Below are 12,211 nucleotides of genomic sequence, written 5' to 3'. Positions count from 1 at the left end.
AAGGTATCTTCAATAATAGATCTGTTACAAACCATTTCTTGGGGGATTACAATAATACCTATTCTGTGAGCTTTATATGTATCATGCATTTTGCGAGTCAACATCTATTATTTTTAAATTGCCAATGCGCATCATATGTACCAGCTAGTGGGTGACGGTCAGACGGACAGACTGTGAGTCACTTAGCCTTATATATATATATATATATATATATATATATATATATATATATATATACATACAGAGAGAGAGAGAGAGAGAGAGAGAGAGAGAGAGAGACTAGAGGTTCTATGCACGAAATTTGTGCAAAAGTAGGCCTTCCTCCCCCCAGATGCTGGCACTGGCTCCCCCCCTGGCAGCCAGGACCCAGGCTTCCCTCGCAGCCACAGCAGCTTCATCCAGAAGGTCATCTGGAAGGATGTCCAGAAGGACATCTGATCTAATTAGCATATTACACTTTTATTATTATAGATGATTCTGTGCTAGTCACTGAAGCTCACCTCTAAAACAGTGATAATGACACCTCCTACTTCACAAGGTTGTGAAAATTAAATAACTTCCATGGAATTGCTCTGTCATTGGGACACTTTATGGAAACGTTATTTAAAACACAGTCATCAGTCAGCTTAATCTCAAAACAGCCCCAGAAGGGCAATGAAATGTTTGTATCTCTAATCGTTGATCAGATAGGCCTCCAGATATGCAACTGTGGTTGGTGACTTTGGGAATGTTGGGGGGCAAAGAATGCAGAAGGTTCCTGGTGCTACTATTGAGGAAATGGCCTTTCACCATTATCAATGCATCATTTATACCATCATAGAAACATCTAAATCCTTTATGTCACATATTTCTCAAAGCAGTTCTATCTACAGTATTTCATTTGACATTCACTAAAACCCCCAAGAATTAGTCTTTAAAATTAAAATTGTTCCACTTGCTTTGTTACCATTTTCCTCTTCCTAGAAGTGGAACACCTGAATTGGAAAAATCCAGCCCATCCATTACAAAGGCCACCTTGGTCCAGAACCCATCCCTAAAACCAAGGATCAGCCTTCTCTCTGCTTTCTGAGTCCACACAGCACTGTATACCTTATACTGCCTTGTATTCTAGTCATTTATATACTTGTCTTAACCTCTGTCCCTCCTCCCCCAGTTTCTCACTAAATCCACAAAATCTTTGAAGGGAAGAAAAAAGAAGGAAGGAATGGTTTATTTGCTGTTTTATGTCAGTCCCATTTTAAAAGTTTTTATTGTAGAAAATTTCATGCACGTGTGTGTGTGTTTAGAGAGTGAGTAGAAGAAATATATAATGAATACCTATATACCCATCACCTGGCTTTAACAACTAGTAACACATGAATAATATTGTCACATGTATACCTCCATTCTTGCCTTCTCACTCTGGATTATTTTCAAGTAAATCCCAGATAGCCTGCTATTTCATCCGTAAATACCCCAATACAGAGGCCATCTCTTACAGTTCTGTTTGAAGACCATTTGCATCTGTGCCCTACTACTGGGAGCAAACACATCAGAAGATGATTTCTGGGCACCTAATATGTGCCAGACCTTGTGCTTGGCTCTGGAGGCTCTGGCTGAGCTAAGGGGACACACTAGAACTATGACACGATATTCCAAACCAAGAATTTTTATGGCACCAGAGAGTGAGCAAGGGGTGCAGTGGAAACCCAGCACCAGGACCTCAAATTGCACTAACTGAACCGAGCTGAATCTGTTTTCTCTAATGGAGACCCTGAGTTCCAACGGATTCTCAAGCAGGAGGCGCTGCAAAGGCGGGCAGGGGATGCTTGCTCTGTTGTTTCTCCTGTAGGAGCAGGAAAAGGCGACCAGAGCCCGCAGAGGGTACAAACTGCAAGCAACAAAGCAGTTTAATGAGCCTGCAGGACGCTGAGCGCTGGGGCCTAAGAAGGGCCCCAGGGTTCAGGTGCCTGGCGGGGGGGGGGGGGGTACAGGGCAGGCCTGGCACCTGCTCTCAGTTCTTATTGAGGCTGCCCGTTGCCCTGACTGCCGCCAGTTCCCGTCCCAAATGCCGCTCTTCTGATAGAATATTTCTGAGCAGGGCACGGGACAGAGCGAGGAAACACCTGTTTCCAGCAAGAAAAGGGGTGGAGGGAAGCCCCGACCAGGTTTCCAATGGCCCCTCATCAAGCCTGCTCTCCAGAGCCCTGTAAAAGCACGCCCACAAAGCCAGTGGAGATCATTTTTTTCTAAAAGATCGCTTTCTATTTCTTACTCCCCCCCCCCTCCATCTCCTAAGCTGAACGTCCCTTAAAAAAATGTCTTCTTTCCTCCGTGGGGTTTCCCCGTTCCTCCCAGTCTCCTTAAGACCGCGCCTTGGTTCCTGCAGGGGCTGCCAGCACCCCCACTCCCAAATTTTGCAACTGCACTCGCTTCCGCACTTTTCACTTCCTCAGCCCTCGTCCAACCTACAGGTGGGGAGTGAGGTTGGGGGGTGGGCAACAGAACAAAGAAACCAGGGAGGCCCTTGTCCCAGGCCAGGCGCCCCGTCTGCAGCCTCTGACCAGCCGGGGAACAAGAGGGGCTCAGGAACGCGGGAATGTCCCGGTCTCGATCTCAGGCCACTTTCCCAAGGCGAGCAGCCCGAAGACGCGAGGGAGGTGGGGATTGCCCCCGCGCAGCAGACAGACCTCCACGCAACAGGCCTGAGTGGCCGTGGGCGCCAGCAGCCTCCACGCATTGGGCTCCGTTATTTCATCAGCAGTTTCAGAAAAACCTGCCAAAAGCAGTTATGCCTCACTGCAATGTGTAGCTTTTTCCTGCCATTTTTTCATAATAAAAGAGGGAGTGAAGCTCGTTTGTTCTCTTCCCCTCTCCACCCCCCTCTCCCAAAAAGAGCCAAATGGATACGAGAAGGAGAAAGGAAAAAAAAAAAAAAAAAGAACCCACACACCAATCTCCGAGGGGATGCCAGTGAGGTGTGGCTTGTATTTAAATATCCAATATGTCAATGTAAGGGGAGTGGGTACGTATATAAAGTGCCGTTTGTATCCGATAGCTCGACGAAGCCAGCTATGAGAGGCCTGAGGAGATGGATGTGGAGGGAAAGCAGCACTTTGACTGAGAGCAAGGTCAGGAGCGCGCTGCCCTACGCTCCCCGCCGCTGAGAAGTTCCTTGGACGAGAACAGACGTCGACTGCAGCTCTGCAGAGCGAGGAGCGAGCGAGCGAGCGCCGCCGGCGAATCGCCCACGCCCGCTGCGGGGAGAGGCAGTTCGCGCACCTCCGCCCCGGCTCGGCCCCGCGCACCCCGCCATGGCGGAGGTGGGGGGGGTCTTCGCCACCTTGGACTGGGATCTGCACGGTTTCTCCTCATCTCTGGGGAACATGCCCTTAGCCGACTCCCCTGGTTTCCTGAACGAGCGCCTGGGCCAGATCGAGGGGAAGCTGCAGCGCGGTTCGCCCACAGACTTCGCCCACCTGAAGGGGATCCTGCGGCGGCGCCAGCTGTACTGCCGCACCGGCTTCCACCTGGAGATTTTCCCCAACGGCACGGTGCACGGCACCCGCCACGACCACAGTCGCTTCGGTGAGGACACTACCGGGAGGGACGGGAGGCGAGCGTACCGACGGCGCGCTGGGGAGCCGACGGCTCTGAGCTCAGGCTCCGGGCCCCGCGGACCGCCCCCAGCTCAGTGCCGTCAAGGCGGAAGGCCGCCAGGGACGCGGGGCAGACGGGACACGACGGTGCGGACTTGAGCCGTCAGGCGTCAGGGCGCCTGGCACCCTGAGACGCTCGGGAGGGGGCGGGGGCGCGGGAGCCTTGAGGTGCGGCCTCTCCTTCCTCTACTCCACTCTCCCTCCCTCCCTTGGGTGAGAGCGGATCGTTCTGGCATCTGGATGCTGTACTTCGACTGGAAGCAGGTGGAGCTGGGAGAGGGGTAGGAGCAGAATCACAGCAGCTGCAGCGCGGGACAGAGCCTCGAGGGCAGGATTGTCGCGGGCGATGGCCTGGAGTAGGAGCCTTCTTGGGCCATGGACGTGATGGGCGAATAGCCCACACCCACGTCGCTTTTGGCCAGCACCTGCCTGCTTCTGGGTTGCTTTGCCTGGGGTGGGGGCCAATCCAGGCAGCAGGGCATGAGCTGCTAGGATTGGAGAAACTAGGAAAGCCTTCCAGTGTCCCCTGTGTAAGGGCACAAGCCCTGGGGCAGCTTTTGCTTGGAGCTGCCTCTGGACTCCTTGCCTCAGTGAGGAAACAGTCCTGGGCCCACTCCCAGCAACAGAAACAGGTGTCTCCTGGACCAGGACAGGAAATGTCCAACCTCTGTCCAATGCCTGTCTCACATATAGAACACAATATAAACCTTGGTCTGAGACAGAGATTATTAGGTTTTGAAACAAATGTGTCCACTCATCAGTAATTTGGCCATTTTTATTTTCAATGTCCTATTCTCTACTAAACCATTTCTCAGGTGCTGTGACAGCTACCCTTCCTTGGGCCCTCTTGCCCCCAATGCCCCTACTTCCTCCCAAGGACCCAGTGGCCCAAGGAAACCTATCCCTAAGCCTATAAGAGGTTTTGACTACGTTCAGGCATAATAAGTTCTTTTCTTTTTCCCACCCTCCTTCACTCCCCCTATGCCTCCTCATCCTCCTACTCTCCATTCCTTGCTGGAGCTGCTGCTGGCATGCACAGTAAAAAGTGTGTGTGGGGCGGGGGGTGCACAGAGGCCAAGTCTAGCAAATAACTTAGGGCCAGGGCTGGTCTTCCTTGCTGGGAGCAAGCAGGAACCCTAATGAGGTCTATGTCATCTTGGAAAAATGCACTCCCAGAGCCGGAGTGCAGTAGGTTGCGTGTGGGGTGGGGGTAATGGAGGGGTGCAGGTGTCTGTATAAACTTGCAGCATGTCCTCAAATGGGTGATAAGGTGGGGTGGAGGGAGAAGGAGTGCCAACTTGGCTCCTTTTCCTTCCATTGCTTATGACTTTGCAGTCCCCTTTTGTTTCTCTTCAGAAGTAATGGGACTCCCGCCCTGGCCTCAGAGCCCCCCAAAGACTCCCAAAATGGCCGAGAAATATTGGAGTAGCTCATTCCTGAAATATAAGAGAAAAATCATGAAAAAAAAAAGAGAAAAATCATGAAATAATAGAGAAATGTTGGTTGGGGGTAGCAGAGGTGGAGAAACTATGAGCTTGGCTCCCAGCAGCTACAAGTGTTTGTCTGATTCTGTGCCTAAGCTGAGCCCAATAACCTACAAGGTCAACATAAATCAATAATAGGCTCTTGGGATAAGTGGTCTTTAATTACATCCCTAACGACACATCTTGATTTCTTTTCATCTCTCAGGCCTGCTAGGGGTGTTAAGTTTAAGGAGAAACCAAAGGAAATAAAACTGGCAGGAAGAAGGGATGTTTTCACTGCTGCTTAACTGACTGCTTCATTTTCTGTTTTGTCTTTAAAAAAACACTGCCTGAGACCACCTCTGCATCACCTTTTCCCTTTCCTCCTTCCCTGGCTTCCTGGCAGTTTTGTGTATTTCCTGTAAATGAAATGATAACTGGTCAAAGCTGTCTCTCTGTAACCTCCCCTGCCAACTTTCTAACACATATACTCTTTCTCAGTTTAGCTTTTGGCAAAGAAAGAGGTGGCGTTTGAGTTTGCTAACTCCTCCCTTCACATTTGAGTTAATCAGCCAGGGTATTCAATAAATCGAAACTTTAACATTCCATAAGTGCTTTAGCAGTCAACATTCCAGCAGGGTAAAGTAGGCCAGACTTAAGATATAAAATATTATAGATTTCTGCTTGGGAGGAGGAGGTAGTCTCCAAAGGCCATGTAAAGTAAATAGCTATTTGTTGTAATTGGAGAGCAGGGCCCCCAAGGATTACCCTGGAATCCATGTGTTCAGAACAAGTCAGGCTGAGCCCAAGAGCAGCCCCGACTCCATATAATAACCTGTTGGCACAGCCTATCCTCCCCCCTCAACACCCCCCATCCTGCCATCAGTAGCCAGAAGTATTACAACCTCTGCCTGGCTGGTGGCATTAACATGAGGTTCACAGAGATACTGACATTCTTAAGGGACACCTGTGGATTGGCATAGTAGGGTTTGGGGGCCAGGCTGGAGGAGAGGCCTCCCACCACGTGGGATGGAGCAGGCTCCTGCAGCTGCTTTGGGTTTTGAGTGATCTGGTTCTTATTTGGCAGGATGCCAAGGCAGCACTGTCTTGGCCATGAAGGTCTGAAAGGATGGCTGAGGGAGCTCAGGAAAGTTATGGAACCAGATTAAATGGCACGTTAGCCAGTCATCTAGCTAAGTTCTGAAGCAGTGGGACCCAGGATGATCCATTTTGAATGAGGCCATGGGGGAAAAGGTGTAAGAAGACAAGAGTCCAGAAATTGTCGAGCAAAGGCCAGAGCTTGAGGTGGACGGGTCAAGATGAGGTAGAGCAGAGGGAGGTCCTGAGCTTTAAAGGGGGTGAGAGTAGTGAGGACAAACTTTGTCTACTTAATACTTTGCCTCAACACTTTACTGTTAACACCCCTCTCCAGCTGTAGCTGGGAAAATGTAAAAATGGCTTGTTTTCTCTCTCCCTTCATGCTGGCTGGGATTCAGAGAAGGTTTAGGAATATCTGTTCCATCATCATGTGCTACTGGGTTCCCACAGTTTAAATCCAGCTAATAGGAAAGTTGGCAGAGGGAAATGATGCCCAAAGACAGCTGGGCAGGGACGATTCCAGCTGTTGGAGACCCCTGTTACTGGACACAACCCAAGTGACTTCCTGTATGATCTGTCCTTTGGCATCATGTTAACAGAGAATTGGAGAAAAACTGTGGTGACTCAAATGGCCACACCTCTTGGGTTTCATGATTTGTTCTCACACCAGGTCTTGGATGGTGAGATCACAAGCTGACCTCTGCTACTTAATGAGCTCGGGGTGGTTAGAGACATGAGATACTTAGAGAATGAGGGAACTAAGGCTTGAAGCTCATAAGTAATCTGCCTAAGCAAAGCAAAGAACTGAAGGCTCCAACAGGTTGGTATCCCTCAAAGTTTAGCACCCAGAACTGAATCATGACCTGGTTTCTCATTTCCTTGCCACACTGGCTGTTCTCCTTTGAATACACTCCTGTGTTTCTGTAGCCCTCTTTAAACACAGTAGAACTAAAAAACAAAGCAGAATGGGGCAGTCCTCTCCTTTAAGCCACTTACTAGACCTCTATCAGTGCAGCCTTAAATCACAGTAGCTTTATTTTCCCTTTCCCCCCCTATGTTTTACATTAGCTTTTTAATAATTTTTAATTTTTACATGACTAGTTTCACATTAGCTTTTTAATAATCTCATGTATCACCCATACTGAGCTTACCTTATTCAATCAAATCCCCTAAGCCATTGTTGTGTATGTTTTGCTAAGCCACATCTCCCCATTCCAGAAATGGGCAGACTTGCATTTGATAAAAATGCATGAAAACACAAAAGAACAGTATGTTTTCAAGAAAATATACATGGTTGCCTAAAATGGGGAGGAGGATGGGAGCAGAGTATGGAAATAAAAAGAAAGAAATAGATAACTAAAACACCCTTGCACAGGCCAATTATGATAATAGAACAAAAAAAGAAGGAGTATGATTTCCACAATTGTCTGCACTTGCGCTCACCCTCCCCCAACAAAACCCCAAACACAAAAAACATCTTCGGTAGTTGGTTTGGGGCCCAAAGTGCAGGATTTTACATTTTATTCCAATTAAAGCTTATTTTGTTGGTGTCAGTCCGATTTTCCATTCTCTTGAAATCTCTTTGGATTTTGTTTGTGTCACCCTCTCAGCTGTACGTCTTCTGGACATAGAGTCCCTCTATGTCCTCTTACAGTCATTTATTAAAATGTTAAACAGGGAAGAACCAAAATCAGAATGTTGTACAGTACAGCTAAAGGTTTTGGTATATAAAATCAGTATCTGCTTAACCATTACTTGGCACCAGGTATTTTCCCTTTCACCTCCTACCATCTTGTATCAATCTCTTTTCCCAAAACTCCTTTCTTTGTACTATAAGAGTTAGTAACAACCAGACTGAGAATAAAACTTGGAGAATTTTTATACAATGGCAGCCAAAGAACTTTACATTCTTCAAATGGGCCATGGAAACATGTGCCCTAAAGCTGCCACACTTGAACACCACCTACCAGCCCAAGTCACTGGGGCTCTTCAGACTTCCCACTGGAGTTTTGCACATGATTTCAAAATTAACCACTTACATTTTTAAGTGATCTTTGAGGAATTAGTCTCACTTTTTATGTAGATTACATAGAACATTATTACCCTTAAAATTGCATTTTTTAATAAGAAAGACAGCCAGATATGAGCTCATTTCATACCTTTGGTTGCCTCTGTGAGTCAGTTGTATCAAGTTTTGCTCTGTACATTGAAAAGCATGGTTAGAGACAGGAATATCACAGAGGAATCTAGCTGCCCATTATATCTGCATCCATTTGATAGATGTGCTATCTTAAGATAAAAGTATTAAGTGTTCAATGTCACTAGCGTTTCAGTTCTTGGTCCCTTTTCCCTCTTAGTGGTTGATTTCTTTTTTCCTCTTACTGCTGCTCAGTAAATGAAAACATTTTCAAGTCTTCACCTCTATCCTTGTCAGCTAGAGGGACATGTCTGAATGTCTTACCTTTTCCCTTTAATTTGCAACATCTCAAATCAGTATTAACTCCAATACTACCTGCCAACTCTTGGCCATGAATAAACTTGAAATTCTCAAGAGAGAAGGGGAGAATGACAGGCTTGTCAGCCTGGGACTGTACTGGCTGAGAGCACTTTTCAGGAGAAAGCTCTTACCAGGCCAAGTTCTGCATCCTGCCTATGGCAGGAGAAACAAACTTAGTGAGTGGACTGTGTGGCCTTTGTTAGAGTCAGCTGCAGGCAGTTGACAGCCTCATGTGGCTTTAAGTACATGGGAGCTAAGAGGGTGCAAAACAAGTTCAGCCTAGAGGACAGAAAGGTAATGCTCTGTGCTCTAGGGAGGAGAGAAATGACTTTGGGAAGTTACAGAACCCTGGCCATGTTCTCCTATTTAGGAAGCTGCAATCCCATTTCTTGAAATGTTGGTATAACAGTAATAGTGCCTTATAATTAGGAGCTTTTGTAACTAAAGCCTTCTCACTGTATCTTCCTCATAATATGCTTAAGAGTGTTGACTAGAGGCAGAGATTGTTTCCCCCATTTTACATATGGAAAACTTGAGGTCCACAGAGACTCAGTGTCTTCTCTGTAGTTCCATTCTTGCTGCAAAAGATGGTTTTATCAGGTCATTCATGAAAGGCACCCAGGGCTGGCCTCCAGTTGTGGATAAATGACTTGTAGCTCATGTTACCTGAACAGCTTCCTCTTAGCTTGATGTCAGTAATGGAAATGGCATTCACCTTTTTTGCTCTAGGCATCCTGGAGTTTATCAGCCTGGCTGTGGGGCTGATCAGCATTCGGGGAGTGGACTCTGGCCTATACTTAGGAATGAACGAACGAGGAGAGCTATATGGATCGGTAAGTTTAAGATTTTCTTTTCATCAGAGGCTATTACCACCAGTATTTGGACAATGTAAGGCAAAAGTACATAAAGACTTTTATCTAGCACTTGAAATCCCTTTTGTCAACTATAAAAGACTAGTGTTCTCTAGTCACGTGTGGTTGCCCAGGAACTTGCTCCATAACACTTTCACTCATTCAGCCCCCATGAAAACATAAATTTACTGTGGCATACTTGCTTTTGCCTTTTCCATTAGAAGGCCAACTAGTCTGATGATAATAGTAAGCTGTGCTAGTTTGTTAGTGGATGGTATGGGTTTGGGGCATTTGCTGTCCTGAGGCGTACATATGAATTTTAATGGATGCCCAGAGGGGTAACAGACTAGCTGGCACAAAAATAGGCAGTGGAAAATCTGGCCTTCAGATTGAGAATTCTGAGATTAACAACACAGTCCCTGATTTCCAGATTGCTTCAGCTGAATCCCAAAGGCCAAATGAAACAAATAAATGAAGAGTGAGGGTTCCAGGGTCTGGTGACAGCCCTAAGTCTCCAGCTAGGACTGGGTTGGCTGCAGTGCATGTTCTCTATTCTGGAAGCTAGCCAAGAGCTGGGGAATGGTGAGTGACTTTGCTGACCTTAACCCTTTCAGGGAATCCCAACTCGTGGCTTTGGCTTTTGAGTCACATAGAATGCTTTCTGGCTGCCTGCACCCCTTGAAATCAGAGCACATTTTTCCCTGACACCTAAGCGATAGGCCTGTCCCCAGCACTCAGTATCGGCAACCCCAGCAAGTACTATGGATCAAATGTGAGAAGGGACAGAGGCAAGAGACCCAGGAGCTGCTAGCTTAATGTAGCCAGATTGGAGGAACTTTTCAAGGAGATCTTTTGTAAGCTTTCCAACTGACAGGCCTTGGGCCCTTCATCAGGAGAGATCACAGCTCACCTCCTGTGGAACTTAATATAGATCCAAGGCCTTTGCCTATCAGTTGACATGGTTGACTGTAATCTCAATGTATTTTAACATTAGCCCTAAGTAGGGAGAAAACTCAGGGATGCCAGTGGGGCATTGGGCAGCCATAGCAGCCATTCTCAGGCTCAGAAAAATCTCAGACTCTATTGTAGAATTGTGCCCCTGAGACCTATATAATTTTATTAGCCAATGTCATCCCAATAAATTCAATAAAAATAATTTTTAAAAAAATTTCAGCTCAAAGAGCCAGGTGAGGCTCTCTCCTCCAATCTCCTACCTTCAGGAAAGATCTTACCTAGAACATTTTTGTGTAGCTCATGAAAGAGAATGAAGGTGACACAAATAGGACTATTTTGCTATTTGGAAAGAAGATACCTCAGTAATATGGGAGATAGGACTGAAATTTTCTAATATCAATGTGCTATTGCTGTTTCAGGGTTCTCCACCAGCAAGCTGGGATGGGGAAAATAGTCATATAATGGGCTCTGCTTTATTTTCTCACCCTCACAGAAGAAACTCACGCACGAATGTGTTTTCCGGGAACAGTTTGAAGAGAACTGGTACAACACCTATGCCTCCACCTTGTACAAACACTTGGACTCGGAGAGACAGTATTATGTGGCCCTGAATAAAGACGGCTCACCCCGGGAAGGATACAGGACTAAACGACACCAGAAATTCACTCACTTTTTACCCAGGCCTGTAGATCCTTCTAAGTTACCGTCCATGTCCAGAGACCTCTTCCACTATAGGTAACGGAACCTAGCGTGACCTCTGTAACCCATATACTTTAGGGCCACAGTTGTCTCTGCAAGCACTATACTCGTAGCTTTTCAATCTTTCCTATCAATTTAGATAGCAAAGAAACACTTACTGTTCAAGTCAACCCAACTGTACCCTTGTTGTTTAAAATGTATATCAAAGTTGGGTTATTTGGGGAGGGATGTGGGGGGAAGGGTGGGCTAAAGGGAATCTTGTATATACTTTTTTCTTTACTCATGTACTTTCCCCTGAGGTGGTACGAAAAAGACTGGGGGCCCCTGCAAAGGGCCAAGGGTATCTCTCTCCACAATCTACCCAAATACTTTGACAATGGGTAAATGAAAGACCAAAAGATCTGCCATAGATGCTACCTACAGACTTTAGAAAAGTCTCATTCAGAAAAATCCTCAGGGCTACAGCCCTGCTGCAAGCCATCCTTGATTTGGCTCTGCAGATTTCTCATCTGTCCTGACATGCAGTTTTCTTGCCATTGGAAGTGGGAGATGGGGAAGATTGCAAAAAAAATGCTATTAAAATGTAAGCATGGATACTGTGCATAAGGACAAACTATTTATGAAATGTATATGCTATTTATTTTATATATTTATTTATTTCAAAATAATTTTATTTTTAATGAGAGATGCTATGACTGGATTTTCATCAGAAAGAATAAGGTCCTACTGAAACAGGATAAATTAGTTATTAAAGGCTTTTATTGGCAATAAAATTATCTTTATATTGTAACCACTGTCTAATTCTATTGATTTGTACATTCAGTAGGATAAGTCAGCTTCTTTCTTCTCCAACTTGTTAGAATTTCCTGATGTCAGCATCACACTGCCTAGGCTTGATGACCCATTATTCACAATATTAGTATTATCTAGGGGCTCTATCTGAAGTCCTTTCTGATTCTATGACATTAAACTTAGTGATGAACAAAGTTTCAGGAAAGCCTGAATCAACAT

At 46.1% G+C, this 12,211-nt stretch overlaps 1 protein-coding gene across 1 annotated transcript; it reads left to right on the top strand.

Annotated features, from left to right (window-relative positions):
* Window positions 1-3,293: 3,293 nt before the first annotated feature.
* On the top strand, window positions 3,294-11,240 carry FGF16 (fibroblast growth factor 16; the record flags this gene model as incomplete). The annotated part of the gene is made up of 3 exons (XM_081081495.1): window positions 3,294-3,567; window positions 9,426-9,529; window positions 10,995-11,240. The coding sequence occupies 3 exons, from the start codon at window positions 3,294-3,296 to the stop codon at window positions 11,238-11,240; spliced, it is 624 nt and encodes a 207-aa protein (XP_080937621.1).
* Window positions 11,241-12,211: the final 971 nt, after the last annotated feature.

The sequence above is a fragment of the Myotis nattereri genome (assembly GCF_964212035.1).
Source record: "Myotis nattereri genome assembly, chromosome: X".
NCBI lineage: Eukaryota > Metazoa > Chordata > Mammalia > Chiroptera > Vespertilionidae > Myotis > Myotis nattereri.
This window is presented reverse-complemented; position numbering and strand designations above follow the sequence as displayed.